This window comes from Entelurus aequoreus, linkage group LG21 (assembly GCF_033978785.1).
Source record: "Entelurus aequoreus isolate RoL-2023_Sb linkage group LG21, RoL_Eaeq_v1.1, whole genome shotgun sequence".
NCBI lineage: Eukaryota > Metazoa > Chordata > Actinopteri > Syngnathiformes > Syngnathidae > Entelurus > Entelurus aequoreus.
The window spans coordinates 12,602,929-12,618,697 of NC_084751.1; the positions used below are offsets into that span (position 1 = coordinate 12,602,929).

The 15,769-nt window shown below is 37.8% G+C and overlaps 3 protein-coding genes across 7 annotated transcripts in view; 1 reads left to right on the top strand and 2 right to left on the bottom strand.

The window, feature by feature from the left end:
* LOC133638419 (uncharacterized) overlaps nucleotides 1–15,769 on the top strand; it is a 72,689-nt gene that overhangs the window by 791 nt on the left and 56,129 nt on the right. For 3 of the 5 annotated variants that reach the window (XM_062030994.1, XM_062030989.1, XM_062030990.1), the window contains exons 2-3: nucleotides 3,005–3,178; nucleotides 11,715–11,814. The gene's annotated coding sequence lies outside the window, so the exon portion shown is untranslated. Of the gene's footprint in view, nucleotides 1–3,004; nucleotides 3,179–7,008; nucleotides 7,292–11,714; nucleotides 11,815–15,769 lie in introns of those variants that run through there. The other 2 variants (XM_062030991.1, XM_062030993.1) reach the window with 2 other exon arrangements.
* On the bottom strand, nucleotides 2,454–11,910 carry LOC133638418 (carbonic anhydrase 4-like). The gene is made up of 8 exons (XM_062030988.1): nucleotides 11,724–11,910; nucleotides 11,624–11,650; nucleotides 7,054–7,230; nucleotides 6,843–6,988; nucleotides 6,678–6,770; nucleotides 6,540–6,606; nucleotides 3,262–3,422; nucleotides 2,454–3,192 (listed from the first exon to the last, which is right to left on the bottom strand). Exons 1-8 carry the CDS (start codon nucleotides 11,785–11,787, stop codon nucleotides 2,980–2,982), a joined length of 948 nt encoding a protein of 315 aa, XP_061886972.1. The 5' UTR covers nucleotides 11,788–11,910; the 3' UTR covers nucleotides 2,454–2,979.
* Nucleotides 15,107–15,769, bottom strand: part of LOC133638417 (integral membrane protein DGCR2/IDD-like) — a 27,115-nt gene continuing 26,452 nt past the window's right edge. The window contains exon 10 of the mRNA XM_062030987.1: nucleotides 15,107–15,769. This exon is cut by the window's right edge and continues 1,218 nt beyond it. The gene's annotated coding sequence lies outside the window, so the exon portion shown is untranslated.

Genomic DNA, 15,769 nt, shown 5'->3' on the forward strand with positions numbered 1-15,769 from the left:
GCAAACATATTAAGGTAGGCTGACCATATTCTGAAATCCCAAAAAGAGGACACATATGCGTGCCAAGGCGGGCAGCCCGCCAAGGCCGGGACTAGGTGAAAATTTACTAATGATACTCGAACTTGCTTTATAAATAATAAACAATTTTAAATAAAGCATTTTTTCTCCTCTGTTGACAGCAGTGTTGGCGCTAGGCATTTTCAAAATGGGGTCCCAGGGACCCCATCAAGTCATAAAAATGGGGTCCCACAGTAAATTTTTTGGGTCCCACTTTTTTGTAAGCGTTTTGAAAACAAATGACACATGTATGCATTATCCTGTTATATCTCACATTCTATATTGTGTTTTGGAAAAAGGTTGTTATAAATGTTACTTAATTCATTAAAAAAGATAACACAAAAGAAAACAAATGTGTATACATATGTAAATGTATTCAGTTATAAACATTCATTCACTTTCTTTCCTTCATGGATCTAAACTTTACCACTGCTGCTAGTTTTTTCTATGTTTTCATTTAATAAGTTGTAGATGTATTTATTTCAGTATAAAAGTGTAAAAAGTGTTTTGCTTGTGTCATGAAATGAAGATAATGGTGTGCCAGGGCATACATACATTTTATATTTAACGCTTAAATCACTGGAGTCTACATCAACTTTGGATCTATTCCTCATTTCAAAATGTTTTAGGTTTTTTTTTATGTTGTTTTTTTTGTTTGTTTGTTTTCCGCCCTTTTTTGTCAAACAAAACTATGTTTTTTATGGCAAACACACAAAATATGCAAAATCTTTCACCAAAAATATTTTTCAAAGTGGAATATTTGATGTGAAGTAATCGGAACCTTTGATAGGTCAATAATTCATAATAACATAACAATGACCGTTTGAAAGAAGAAAAAAAACAGCTTTGTTTTATTGCAACTTTTTCTAAATTACATTTCACCTTTAAGCTTTTTTATTTCACTTTTGTTATGTTTTTGTTAATATTAATAGTATTTTTAGAATGTGCCGTGGGCCTTTAAAACATCTGATTTCAATGCGTTAAAAAGACACAAAAAGTGCGTTAACGCCAACACTGCTTGACACTATAACAAAATAAGTCACACTTATATTCTGTAACTTTCACAGTTTTGGAAAAAAAAGTGCAGAGGTAGAAATATTCAAAATAACCCCTTGTATATAATGTAAACATAAATAATGCCTCAAAACAAGTTAATTAAATTTAAACAAAAAACAGCAGACGAGCTCTCGCCCTGCACAGCTGTTTTGTGCTTTGTAGTGTCGATATGGGCTTGTAGATCGTTGGCCCCTTTATTTGCCACAGATATACACGTTCCTGCTTTGCACACAGTGCATTCTGCTTTCCATGTGTCACGGCCAGGACGAAAACTCGAATACTTTTCCCGCAAATCATCCGTGAAGTTGCATTTACTTTTAGGCGTTTCTTGTTCTCATGTCTCTCTCCACTCACTAGCTCTCTCGCTCTGTGTCTCTGCCCCTCCCTCACGAATGTTGCTACGTGCGCGCACCTTCAGGTTTTTTTTTTAACCCCTTCTTAACTTAACCCTGAACGTACATTGAAAATACACGCAACCAAAATTCAAAATGCCGGACATTTGAGGCATTTAAGAAACCCCGCCTGGACACCCCCGCAAAAGAGGACATGTCCGGGGAAAAGAGGACATATGGTCAGTCTATATTAAGGTCATACATTAGGATTGGAGATTCGTGGATTTCATTGTCTGTCATTGCTGCTGTCTAAAGAAGATATTTCCTTTTCAAGACCAATAATAGATCAAACGACAACCGTTTCTTTGCTTTTTTAATCAATATGGACTTGTTGACCCATATGAAAAACTTTAAAATGTCCCATAACTGAAAAAACAAACATATTAAGTAGAGATGTCCAATAATATCGGCCGATAAATGCTTTAAAATGTAATATCGGAAATTATCGGTATTGGTTTCAAAAAGTAAAATTTCTTACTTTTTAAAACGCCGCTGTAAGGAGTGGTACACGGACGTAGGGAGAAGTACAGAGCGCCAATAAACCTTAAAAGCACTGCCTTTGCGTGCCGGCCCAGTCACATAATATCTACGGCTTTTCACACACACAAGTGAATGCAAGGCATACTTGGTCAACAGCCATACAGGTCACACTGAGGGTGTCCGTCTAAACAACTTTAACACTGTTACAAATATGCGCCACACTGTGAACCCACACCAAACAAGAATGACAAACACATTTTGGGAGAACATCCACACCGTAACACAACATAAACACAACAGAACAAATACCCATAACCCCTTGCAGCACTAACTCTTCCGGGGCGCTACAATATACACCCCCGCTACCCCCTACCTACCCCCCCCACCCCAACCCCTCTTCCGGGACGCTACAATATACACCCCCGCTACCCCCTGCCCCCCTCTCTCAGGGAGAGCATGTCCCAAATTCCAAGCTGCTGTTTTGAGGCATGTTAAAAAAAATAATGCACTTTGTGACTTCAATAATAAATATGGCAGTGCCATGTTGGCATTTTTTTCCATAACTTGAGTTGATTTATTTTGGAAAACCTTGTTACATTGTTTAATGCATCCAGCGGAGCATCACAACAAAATTAGGAACACTAATGTGTTAATTCCACGACTGTATATATCGGAATCGGTAATTAAGAGTTGGACAATATTGGATATCGGCAAAAAAGCCATTATCGGACATCTCTAATATTAAGGTCATACATTAGGATTGGAGGTTCATGAATTTTATTGTCCGTCATTGCTGCTAACTAAAGAAGGTATTTCCTATTCAAGACCAATAATAGCTAAAATGACATCCGTTTCACTGCTTTTTTTTAATCATTGTGGACTTGTTGACCCATATGAAGAAATAAAATGTCCCAAAACTGAAAAAGCAAACATATTAAGGTCATACATTAGGATTGGATGTTCATGGATTTAAATTGTCTGTCATTGCTGCTGGCTAAAGAAGGTATTTCCTATTCAAGACTGTTAGGAGGAGGACCGCGGCCGACCCGAGGGTTCGCCCTGTTGACCCCGTGAGCGTTTTGGCATCTCTGGATGCCCAGACTTCCCGGCTGAAGGTGGGATGGACGTGTCTGAAGTTGTTCCTCAAAAGTGTCTCCTGCTCCGCGTCCTTCTCCGTGGAGAACATCAGGGAGGTAAAGTCGCCCAGCTAAAAGAACAAATAAATATTTACTCTCCTGGACCAGCAGTAATGACGGCTCTTGGTAAAGAGACCTACTTGAGTCCATGAGATGTAGATGGGGACCTCGTAAAGGGTCCAGACCACCGACTGAGAGCAAGGAGGGGTGGTGAGGCTACCATAATACCTGTAATACTGGCTCATGTTGTTCTCAGGCAGCAGGCTCATCAGGGGAAAAGGCGTCACGCTGGTGGTTTGCCCTTGGGGAAAATGACAAAAGAAAACATAATAGCAAGTGTTAACAACGAGCTGTGTTGTTTATGACTGCTTGACAATCCTTGTGAGCGATGACATGATGTAAATATATCCCTGACGTCGTAGCAACCTGATTAGATATGCCGTAGTGCTGAAATAAATGCTGTGTATAAAGATTAAAACAAAAATCGATTGAAAAATATATTTTGTGGTTAAATCTGTTGAGTAAAGAATGTACAAACGAGTGAGAGAAGAACTTGATCGACTATATCACAGGTGTCAAACTCAAGGCCCAAGGGTCCAGATGTGGCCCGCCACTTCATTTTATTTGGCCCTCGAAAGCCTGGAAATAATATGTATCAATAAAGTACTGTAACTTTTCTTACTAAATGTGTACAGCTCCACTAATGGACATTGGAGTGTTACTTTCAATACAGCTCCACTAATGGACATAGGAGTGTTACTTTCAAAGGCAAAATTAAAGTATTGCTAGAAACATAATTTTATATGGGACTTTATTGTATTATATGTATAGTACATGTTCCAAAAAGAAAAAAACATAAAACACCAGCAGAATTAGAGATATTACAAGTCAAAGTGATGAAGCTTAGTGTTACGCTCATGACTTGGTATAACTAAACATTACCCTCTAAGATGAAGGCAATTGCATTTTATTGATATTTGAAATGTGTTCAATGTTTATAAATGAATATTTAAATATACTAAATGTAAAAAAGGGAATAAATATTCAAAATAAGATCATAAAATGAAATCTAGTTTGGTTACGCCATCATGAGCGCAACACAAGGTTGTAAAAGTTTCAACTAAAATTATGAATAAGATGTCAAAAGCAAACTGAAAATAAATACACACAGCTTAAAGATTGATCAATACCTACACTACCGTTCAAAAGTTTGGGGTCACATTGAAATGTCCTTATTTTTGAAGGAAAAGCACTGTACTTTTCAATGAAGATAACTTTAAACTAGTCTTAACTTTAAAGAAATACACTCTATACATTGCTAATGTGGTAAATGATTATTCTAGCTGCAAATGTCTGGTTTTTGGTGCAACATACACATAGGTGTATAGAGGCCCATTACCAGCAACTATCACTCCAGTGTTCTAATGGTACAATGTGTTTGCTCATTGGCGCTGAAGGCTAATTGATGATTAGAAAACCCTTGTGCAATCATGTTCACACATCTGAAAACAGTTTAGCTCGTTACAGAAGCTACAAAACTGACCTTCCTTTGAGCAGATTGAGTTTCTGGAGCATCACATTTGTGGGGTCAATTAAACGCTCAAAATGGCCAGAAAAAGAGAACTTTCATCTGAAACTCGACAGTCTATTCTTGTTCTTAGAAATGAAGGCTATTCCACAAAATTGTTTGGGTGACCCCAAACTTTTGAACGGTAGTGTGTTTAAATTTAGTAATACATAAATATGATGATTTATCAAAATATAAAAGAAATATACCTGAACAGAACGCTCATGATGGTTACACCAAAAAGAAACGCTATGAACCGTGTTTTTGGGGCATTTTTATGCTATTTCCAAGCATCTCCTTTTTATTATCGTTGACATGAAATGGTCAAACTAATGCATATTATATATGCGTGCCCTAGTAAACAAAAAAAAGGTCATATTTATTTTGATTGTTACATTTTGAAGTACATTTGTGCAGGTGGGTGCGAATGTACTCATTACCAGAGCTGTACACAAATGTATTCTTTCTATTTTGGGAGGAAAAAAAATGTACTCCATGTAATTCCAGATTATGTTAATTTAAATATTGTCTAATTATGCAAAAATATATTATCAAACATTGAAACCATTTTTCAATTGGAAATAAATACTAAAAATAATGATTTGAAAGCAAGTTATCCATCAAATTGTGCAATGTAAAAGTAGCAATAGATTTCATGGTAAAATTGTGACATTTACTGTGGTTTTTACAGCATTTTTCTCTAAATGAAAACAACTTTTTATTTTACTGTAATAAACAGTGGTGGGTCGTTTTGGCATTTACAGTAATACACTGAAAAATCTACAGTTGTTGATTTGCGGTGTGTTGATTTGTGTGTTTATTCAAGTTAATACACTGACACACAACATCCGGATTCCCATCATGCATTGCTTCAAAACTACGACAAGTAGTAATGTCCAAAAACATAACGGAGACGAAGCAGAAGAACGAAGAAGAGACATGGCGACGACGAGTAAGAAGAAGAAGTACGCTTGCAAGTTCCAAAATGATTGGAAAACATCATTTCAGTACATCCAGGACAGCTCGAAGGGGAAGGGGTATTCTGCCTGCACATTTTGTAGATCAGACTTCTCCATTGAACACGGTGGCCGAACGAATATACTCATTCATGAACGGATTATATATATATATACACTACCGTTCAAAAGTTTGGGCTCACCTTGAAATGTCCTTATTTTTGAAGGAAAAGGATTGTACTTTTCAATGAAGATAACTTTAAACTAGTCTTAACTAAAGAAATACACTCTATACATTGCTAATGTGGTAAATGACTATTCTAGCTGCAAATGTCTGGTTTTTGGTGCAGTATCTACATAGGTGTATAGAGGCCCATTTCCAGCAACTATCACTCCAGTGTTCTAATGGTACAATGTGTTTGCTCATTGGCTCAGAAGGCTAATTGATGATTAGAAAACCCTTGTGCAATCATGTTCACACACCTGAAAACAGTTTAGCTCGTTACAGAAGCTACAAAACTGACCTTCCTTTGAGCAGATTGAGTTTCTGGAGCATCACATTTGTGGGGTCAATCAAACGCTCAAAATGGCCAGAAAAAGAACTTTCATCTGAAACTCGACAGTCTATTCTTGTTCTTAGAAATGAAGGCTATTCCACAAAATTGTTTGGGTGACCCCAAACTTTTGAACGGTAGTGTATATATATATATATAAGAAATACTTGAAATTAAATACCCCACCCCCCATCTCCGCAATTCGGAGGTCTCAAGGTTGGCAAGTATTCCCACGGCGCACCAGAAAACACTGGATTAGAGATGCCACAAAGTAGGTGGCAAAACTTTAACCATATGTGAGTTGCAGGCCAAAGGGCATTGAAAAAAAGATGTTGTCTAACCTTTGTAAGCAATTGAAGACAACTTTTGTGAAATAAGTCCAAAGTGAGTATTCTCTCCAAAAACAACCTGCAACAGGAAGGACAACTGATCACGTTTTGGCTTGCATTAAAACAGTTGGATGGACAAAGTAGACTGACATCAATAAAGAAGGCCAGCACCGCGAGCCCGGTGGGATCCTCCAAGGCGGCTGACAAGTTGGGATGGATGGCCTTCACGTTGACCACGTGCATCTGCACGCCAGACAACACAAACACGTTCACAGCGGCCGCAGCGTACGGGCGTCAGCGCCAGGCGGAGTCTACCTCCATCGGGTATCTGCGCCCGTCCACGGTGTGCTCTGAGCCGTTGCTGCCGGGCCCCCCCCAGTGGAAGTGCAGCTGCAGGGTGTGGTACACGTCAGGGAGGCCGCCTCCGCTCACCGTCATGCCGCCGCCCACCTCCAAGACCACTGCGAGCGCCGGCAAGCGTTGCTTTCATGCATCAAAACATGCCCCGCGTGACCAAAAGACTCACCCGAGTGCCCGTCGTTAGTCAGCGTCCATGAGCCCGCTTGGGCCACGTCGAAGCCCAGCAGGTGTAGAGGTCCCAGGGAGTGGTTGGTGGTCACCGCCTGCTCCAAATTGATGGGGGAGTGAAGTTCTTCAAGTAGAGGGTGACACGAAGGGAACGCTTCACCCCACGCGTAAGGATCTGAACTCGAACCCAAACACAATCAACACTCTGAAGATGTGCGGCGTATGCATGGCTCAAGGTAGAAAACATTTACATTTGTTATAAACACACTGCTAGAATGATCTTTTCAAATGTCTCACTTTTCGCTTTGTATTTACACCAAAAATGAGATACATGCTTCTCACTTGCTAGTCAAAGATCTTCTCTGTCTAGTCAAAGACCTTTTATGACATGGCTGTTTTTAAAGGACATACAGCAAAAAGACTCGTCAAAGATTCTTTATATGACAGGAGGGCTCTGCCGCTAAAGAACCACCTGCAAAAATACTATAGTCAAATATATTCTACATAACAGAAGTGTTTTGCTGTTTTTAAGGATGTACTGCAAAAATACTCATCAAAGATCCTCGCTATAACAGCATTGTAACAGCATTGTCCTGTTGTTTTTAAGGATGCACTGCAAAAATACTAATCAAAGATCCTCTCTATAACAGCATTGTCCTGTTGTTTTTAAGGATGTACTACAAAAATACTCATCAACGATCCTCTCTGTAACAGTATTGTCCTGTTATTTTTAAGGATTTTTTGTTGTTGTTGCGGTTTCTAAGGAGGTGCATAAATACTCATCGAAGATCCTTTATTTGACAGGACTGCTTTGTTACAGAGAGGATCGTTGATGAGTATTTTTGTTTGCTAGTCAAAGATCTTCTCTGTCTAGTCAAAGACCTTTTATGACATGGCTGTTTTTAAAGGACATACAGCAAAAAGACTCGTCAAAGATTCTTTATATGACAGGAGGGCTCTGCCGCTAAAGAACCACCTGCAAAAATACTAGAGTCAAATATATTCTACATAACAGAAGTGTTTTGCTGTTTTTAAGGATGTACTGCAAAAATACTCATCAAAGATCCTCGCTATAACAGCATTGTCCTGTTGTTTTTAAGGATGTACTACAAAAATACTCATCAAAGATCCTCTATAACAGCATTGTAACAGCTTTGTCCTGTTGTTTTTAAGGATGTACTACAAAAATACTCATCAACGATCCTCTCTGTAACAGTATTGTCCTGTTGTCTTTAAGGATGTTTTTTTGTTGTTGCGGTTTCTAAGGAGGTGCATAAATACTCATCGAAGATCCTTTATTTGACAGGACTGCTTTGTTACAGAGAGGATCGTCGATGAGTATTTTTGTTTGCTAGTCAAAGATCTTCTCTGTCTAGTCAAAGACCTTTTATGACATGGCTGTTTTTAAAGGATATACAGCAAAAAGACTCGTCAAAGATTCTTTATATGACAGGAGGGCTCTGCCGCTAAAGAACCACCTGCAAAAATACTAGAGTCAAATATATTCTACATAACAGAAGTGTTTTGCTGTTTTTAAGGATGTACTGCAAAAATACTCATCAAAGATCCTCGCTATAACAGCATTGTCCTGTTGTTTTTAAGGATGTACTGCAAAAATACTCATCAAAGATCCTCTCTATAACAGCATTGTAACAGCATTGTCCTGTTGTTTTTAAGGATGCACTGCAAAAATACTCATCAAAGATCCTCTCTATAACAGCATTGTAACAGCATTGTCCTGTTGTTTTTAAGGATGTACTACAAAAATACTCATCAAAGATCCTCTATAACAGCATTGTAACAGCTTTGTCCTGTTGTTTTTAAGGATGTACTACAAAAATACTCATCAACGATCCTCTCTGTAACAGTATTGTCCTGTTGTCTTTAAGGATGTTTTTTTGTTGTTGCGGTTTCTAAGGAGGTGCATAAATACTCATCGAAGATCCTTTATTTGACAGGACTGCCCGCGACCCCGAAGGGAATAAGCGGTAGAAAATGGATGGATGGATGGATGCTTTGTTACAGAGAGGATCGTTGATGAGTATTTTTGTTTGCTAGTCAAAGATCTTCTCTGTCTAGTCAAAGACCTTTTATGACATGGCTGTTTTTAAAGGACATACAGCAAAAAGACTCGTCAAAGATTCTTTATATGACTGGAGGGCTCTGCCGCTAAAGAACCACCTGCAAAAATACTAGAGTCAAATATATTCTACATAACAGAAGTGTTTTGCTGTTTTTAAGGATGCACTGCAAAAATACTCATCAAAGATCCTCGCTATAACAGCATTGTCCTGTTGTTTTTAAGGATGTACTGCAAAAAAACTCATCAAAGATCCTCTCCATAACAGCATTGTAACAGCATTGTCCTGTTGTTTTTAAGGATGTACTACAAAAATACTCGTCAACGATCCTCTCTGTAACAGTATTGTCCTGTTATTTTTAAGGATGTTTTTTTGTTGTTGCGGTTTCTAAGGAGGTGCATAAATACTCATCGAAGATCCTTTATTTGACAGGACTGCTTTGCTGGTATATAACGTACTGCAAAAATCCCAGTCAAACATCTTCTACATAACGGAAGTGTTCTGCTGTTTTTTAAGGATACACCGCAAAAACACTTGTCAAAGATCCTTTATATTTACTGTATGTCAGGAGCACTCTGCTGCCTTTAAAGGCCTATTGTGAAACCACTAGTCAAAGATCTTCGACTAATGGGAGTGTTCTTCTGTTTTGAAGGATACACCACAAAAACACTTGTCAAAGATCATTTAAATGGAGCTCTCTGCCTTTTTCAATTAAGGACCTAGTTTGGGTTTTGTGTTGCAATTTCTAAGGATGTGCATATCATACTCATCAAAGATCCTTTATTTGACAGGACTGCTTTGCTGGTATATAACCAACTGCAAAAATCCTAGCCAAACATCTTCTACATAACAGAAGTGTTCTGCTGTTTTTAAGGATGTACCGCAAACACACTTGTCAAAGATCCTCTATATCAGTGGTCCCCAACCTTTTTGTACTTGCGGACCGGTCAATGCTTGAAAATTTGTCCCAATGACCGGGGGGGAGGAGAAGTAAAAAAAAAAATATTTTTTTTTTTTGTCATAAAGAAATACAATCATGTGTGCTTACGGACTGTATCCCTGCAGGCTGTATTGATTTATATTGATATATAATGTATATATTGTGTTTTTTATGTTGATTTAATAAAAAATAAAAAATATACTGTATATATATTTTTATATTTCCGGTGGTTGGGGACCACTGCTCTATATGACAGGATTGTTCTGTTTTTAAGGATGTACCGCAAAAACACTGGTCAAAGATCCTCTATATGACAGGATTGTTCTGTTTTAAAGGACTCCCTGCAAAAAAACAAAATTGATAAGACCACTCTGATGTGTGTCAAACTTGTTTTCATTGAGGGCCACACCGCAGTCACAGGTGCCAATAGAGGGCCGATTGTAACAGTAAATAATTAATGAATTTCCCTATGAATTTGAATATTTAAAAAAAAAATGTACGTAAAGAGTAAAAAATAATATTTGGATTTTACCAGTTTTTTACAGACATTTGCTGTAAAATATGTTGTTTTTTAAATTATTATTATTATTTTTACAACATATTACTGTAAATAGAAATACAGTACCGCTGTTTATTTTATTTTGGCAACTCAGCTGACAGTTTTTTACCATAATAAAATGTGGTACCATAAGATCATCAATCGTGGATTTTACAGTAAAAACAAAAACAAAAAAAACAAACAGCTCAGTCGACAGAATTTTACTGTAAAAAAACAAACATTGGTCGTTTTTTTTTCTCCAACTTACAGTAATATGCTGTAAAAATAACTCCCTAAATTTTACAGTAAAATCTATTGGTCATTTTTATAGTGTACAATTTTATGGATGACTTGCTTCAAAATCATAAGTTAAGCAGATATTTAAGTATTTATTTGAATTTTGACCAACAAAGTTGGATAATATAAAATTTGTTGCAATATTGGACACTATTTTTTTCCTTGTCAAACTAGAAAAAAATATATAAAAATACCTTTAGTAAGAAAATAAGAAGGTAAATAAAGAAAATATAAGGTATTTTATTGACAAATATTAATTCCAGGCTTTTGCGGGCCATATAAAATGACGTGGAGGGCCAGATTTGGCCCGCGGGGCTTGAGTTCGACACACCAATGAGCTTGTTTATAGATGTTATAATAAAACTCCTCATAGGAAGTCGCCATTTGTTATAACTTTGTGACATGATACTATGCACATTAATGAACAAATCAAATAGAAAAGTGACAGATTGTAGCCAAAGGTTGATTTCCATCTGCATGTCATTGCAAAGAAACACTAATTCAGCGTTATAGTGAGTTGTATTTTCCATGCACTTAATTCTGCTGTATTTATCTGGCACAAGTGGAAAGCCGGTCCCTGAAAATAATGCCTACATTAAACCGGTCCGTGGCGCAAAAAAGGTTGGGGACCACTGCTCTATATGACAGAAGTTTTCAAGTGAAGTATAGATATAATGGAGACATATTGCGAGGTAGAAATAAAGTGACTTACCACAGTGTGGCTTATTGTAGCAATAGTCTGGAATAAAATAGAAGAAAGAATGACCATGGTTTGGTGACAGAGTGAATCCGATTTGTTGCAGGAGGCTCACCCAGATCTTCAGCCCAGGAAGCATGGATGGTCACCAGGAGAGCAGCAGCAGCCACAATCATCATAGGAGAGCCTGGTCCTGATCCAAACAGGTGACGGGGGGCGGGGGGACCCAGGTGTACCCGCTTAAATAGGCAAACTTTCTCTCCTTCTGATCGCTGAAGCGCATCCTGACCAGCCTGGTGGTCTCTTTTTTTCTTTTTTTTTTGGCCGTTGTTGCTCCAACAAGCTCATTGATGCCCAACGCACACCCCCACCCCCAGCCCGCCATTGACGTCCTCAGAATAGTAACTGGAGCCATTCATGGACGTGTAGTCGCCAATCAGACGGTAACACAATATGCTCCTCAGGACGCTTGAAAAATGCATCACCTTTATGAAGACTTTCTTAAAATAATCACGGAAAACACTTACATTTAAAATAACACTTAAAATAATAACAAAAATATTATTTTTAATTTTAAAAAAAAATGTATTAATTAAAGCAGAACAAATGTGGAATAATATTTTCAAGCTGGTGCACTGCAAAAAGTCAGTGTTCAAAAACAAGAAAAAAAAATACAAAAATTAGGGGTATTTTATTTGAACTAAGCAAAATTATCTGCCAATAGAACAAGGAAATTCGGCTTGTCAAGACTTTCCAAAACAAGTAAAAATAGCTAACCTCAATGAAGCCAAAAATACCTTCAAATAAGTATATTCTCACTAATAACAAGTGCACTTTTCTTGGTAGAAAAAAAACGAGACCTTTTTGCTCAATATGTTGAAAAATATTCTTAAATGAAGTAAATACTAGTGCCATTATCTTGACATAATGATATGCGCTCGGCATCATGATTTTTTTTTCATGCTTGAAGTAAGAAATTATTACTTTAAAAAAGTAGTTTTATACTTGTGAGTGTTGATGACACATCTTTGCGACACTTGATATTCTAGTTTCAAGCATGTTTTACTCAATATAGGTCATAACATCTCAGCTACAAGCTGTAATATCTTACTGAGATCATTTAGGACCAAAACCCTTAAAACAAGTACAACACTCTAACATAAAATCTGCTCAGTGAGAAGAATTATCTTAGACAGAAAATAAGCAAATATCACCCTTATTTAAAATATTTAATCTTACTTGGATTTCAGTTTTTGCAGTGTAGAATGAGTGTGCGCATGCTAAAAGAAAGGAGCCTATGACAGTTGCACTTTCCATATTGACCCGAATGTACGACCACTCCAAATATAAGACAAGCTTTCTTATGCAAGACTTGTTATTTCAGAAATAAATCTGACAAAGGATCTCAGCTCAGTGGCCTAGTGCAGTGTTTTTCAACCTTTTTTAAGACCAAGGCACATTTTTTGCTTTGAAAAAATGCGGAGGCACACCACCAGCAGAAATCATTAAAAAACCAAACTCAGTTGACAATAAAAAGTCGTTGTCGCAATTGACTTTAAAGCATAACCAAGCATGCATCACTATAGCTCTTGTCTCAAAGTAGGTGTACTGTCACCACCTGTCACATCACGCCCTGACTTATTTATTTGGACTTTTTTGCTGAATGACTCTTACCATAATATGTTACGTTAACATACCAGGCACGTTCTCAGTTGGTTATTTATACCTCATATAACGTACACTTATTCAGCCTGTCGTTCACTATTCTTTATTTATTTTAAATTGCCTTTCAAATGTCTATTCTTGGTGTTGGCTTTTATAAAATAAATTTCCCCCAAAAAATGCGACTTATACTCCAGTGCGACTTATATGTTTTTTTCCTTCTTTATTATACATTTTCGGCTGGCGCGACTTATACTCCGAAAAATGCGGTATAACATACAGAACATGCTATACGTTTACCAAACAATCTGTCACTCCTAATCGCTAAATCCCATGAAATCTTCTTCCTCTGTGTCGCTTCTAAACAACTCTGCCAACTCCACATATACTGTACGTCTAGCCTCTTACGTGAATGAGATAAAAAATATTTGATATTTTACGGTAATGCAGGGTTTCCCACACATTCATTTATTTGTGGCGGCCCGCCACGAAAGAATTAAGTACGCCACAAATTTAAAAAAAATTTTTTTTAAAACAAAACTTTTTTTTGTCCTCTCTAGCTTCTCAGGCAAATCATATGGTTGATGTAGATGCCCATATTGGCTGTTCAGATTTATTTTACAAAAGAGAAGTGTAGGATACTTCTCTTGTTGCCTTATTTGTATTTGACTTTATTAAATGTATTTATATTAGAAACACAACATGTGTATATAACAAAGGGTGCAAAGTCTGCAGGCAGTAGGAAACACATGGTTAAGTGTAGGGAGTAAAACTGATGGCAGTCTAAAGTTCAAGATTTTTGGAGCTCTTTGTTCAGTGGATCAGACGTTTGATGAAGCTCTGTGTCTATCTACCACCACTACTGTTTTCTGTTTATTTGTTACTGACTGTGGCAGCACACCTCTGCCTCTGTTTCACTTTATGTTGCTGGTAAATAATATGGTTGTAGTAGTAGGCTAAAGTTACATTATTTAGTATGCACTATTTAAAGGGGCAGAGCTTTGAGACATTTTAGCTTTTATATTTTATAAGATATATTTTTGTAAGAACCACAATTAATAAATATATTTCAGTGAATAACTTATTGTTCAAATCTGTATATAAATATGTACATAAAGTGTTGTAATTATATTGTAAAATGGATGGATGGATGGACGTTTAAAACAAAACTGTTATTAATTAGTAAGTATAGATTTTTTTAGCCTTTTTAGAGAAAATCAAATCATTGTAGTAAATTATGCAAATTACTCGATGATGTCATGGTGACCACGCCCATAGCCACGCCCCCACCGCCACAGGTATCTTGGCAGTTTATGGGAAACACTGTAATGTGTTAATAATTTCACACATAAATCGCTCCTGAGTATAAATTGCACAACCAGCCAAACTATGAAAAAAAATGCGACTTATAATCCGAAAAATACGGTAAGTTGATTTGAGATACAAGTGTTTTGAGTTAAGAGTTCCATCAAGAACCAACAAAGCTTTGTAAGGTTTATTTGACCTGACGGGGGGACGGGGTGCACTCTCTATATCGGTCAAAGCGGTGTCACATTACCGCACTCCATCATCACGTTACGTCCCCTCTCGTCCCGAAATAGATCATGTGGTTCCGTCCCTGCCGGGCCCGTGTGAACAAAGCCTCTTTTTCTTCCCAGTGGAGGATCGGCATCAATGCTGCGAGTCACTCACTGCGCTAGATCCGCTTTCTTTTTTTTCCATTCGCTCTTTAACCTTATACACCACGGACGTGTGTGTGTGTGTGTGTGTGTGTGTGTGTCGGCGCTGGTGGTGCCACCTTCAAACTTGGGAAAGACCGACTCGAACGTCAACGAGTCATCCTGCAAGGTGTCGTTTATTTGGCATTTGATTAGACGTACATCTACCTCAGAAAACACAACCCCCCGTACAAACAGAGCATTGTTTAGTCCACAGGCTGCCACGTAAAAGACAAAAAGCCAGTAAAATCAGTCCAGTCGTCACCTTAGCACAAACTACCGTGGACAATGTGGTGCTGCGTGCATCCGGAGATTAGGATGTCGTTTCAAATTAAAAAGGAAACCAAAGAAAGTATCACCACGCATGGGGGGAAAAAAACAAAAACAAACATGCACTGACTGCAGACAAGCAAACAAATGTAGTGATAAAACAAAGAAAAACACCATCTCAAGAACATGCAATATTCTCTGGAGGGTCTGAAGGAGGATTGTCAAAGCCAAAACAAGGGGGAGGGGGTAAAAAGCACGAATGAATCAAATAATGGTTGGCAGGTGGAAGGATTGTCGTCATGAAGGGCGTTCCTAACTCGTTGGCTTTTCTAACCGTCAAGATGATGTTACGAAAAGAAAAGAGGGACAAGCGTGCACGAAACATGCTTCAGTTAGCAAACTATCCACAGGGGGGCGCTAACGCAACACCATGAATGGAAGCTATGGACCGAGTTTGTCAAAAAGGACTCATGTGGAGTTCATGCTCCTTCTAAGCCAGTGGTTCTTAACC

Coding starts and splice junctions, on each gene's coding strand:
- LOC133638418 (XM_062030988.1), bottom strand. CDS start 11,787: ATGATGATTGTGGCTGCTGCTGCTCTCCTGGTGACCATCCATGCTTCC. Junction 6,771..6,842: donor GGCGCAGATACCCGATGGAG/GTAGACTCCGCC, acceptor TCTGGCGTGCAG/ATGCACGTGGTCAACGTGAA. Junction 3,193..3,261: donor TCTACATCTCATGGACTCAA/GTAGGTCTCTTT, acceptor TTGTTCTTTTAG/CTGGGCGACTTTACCTCCCT.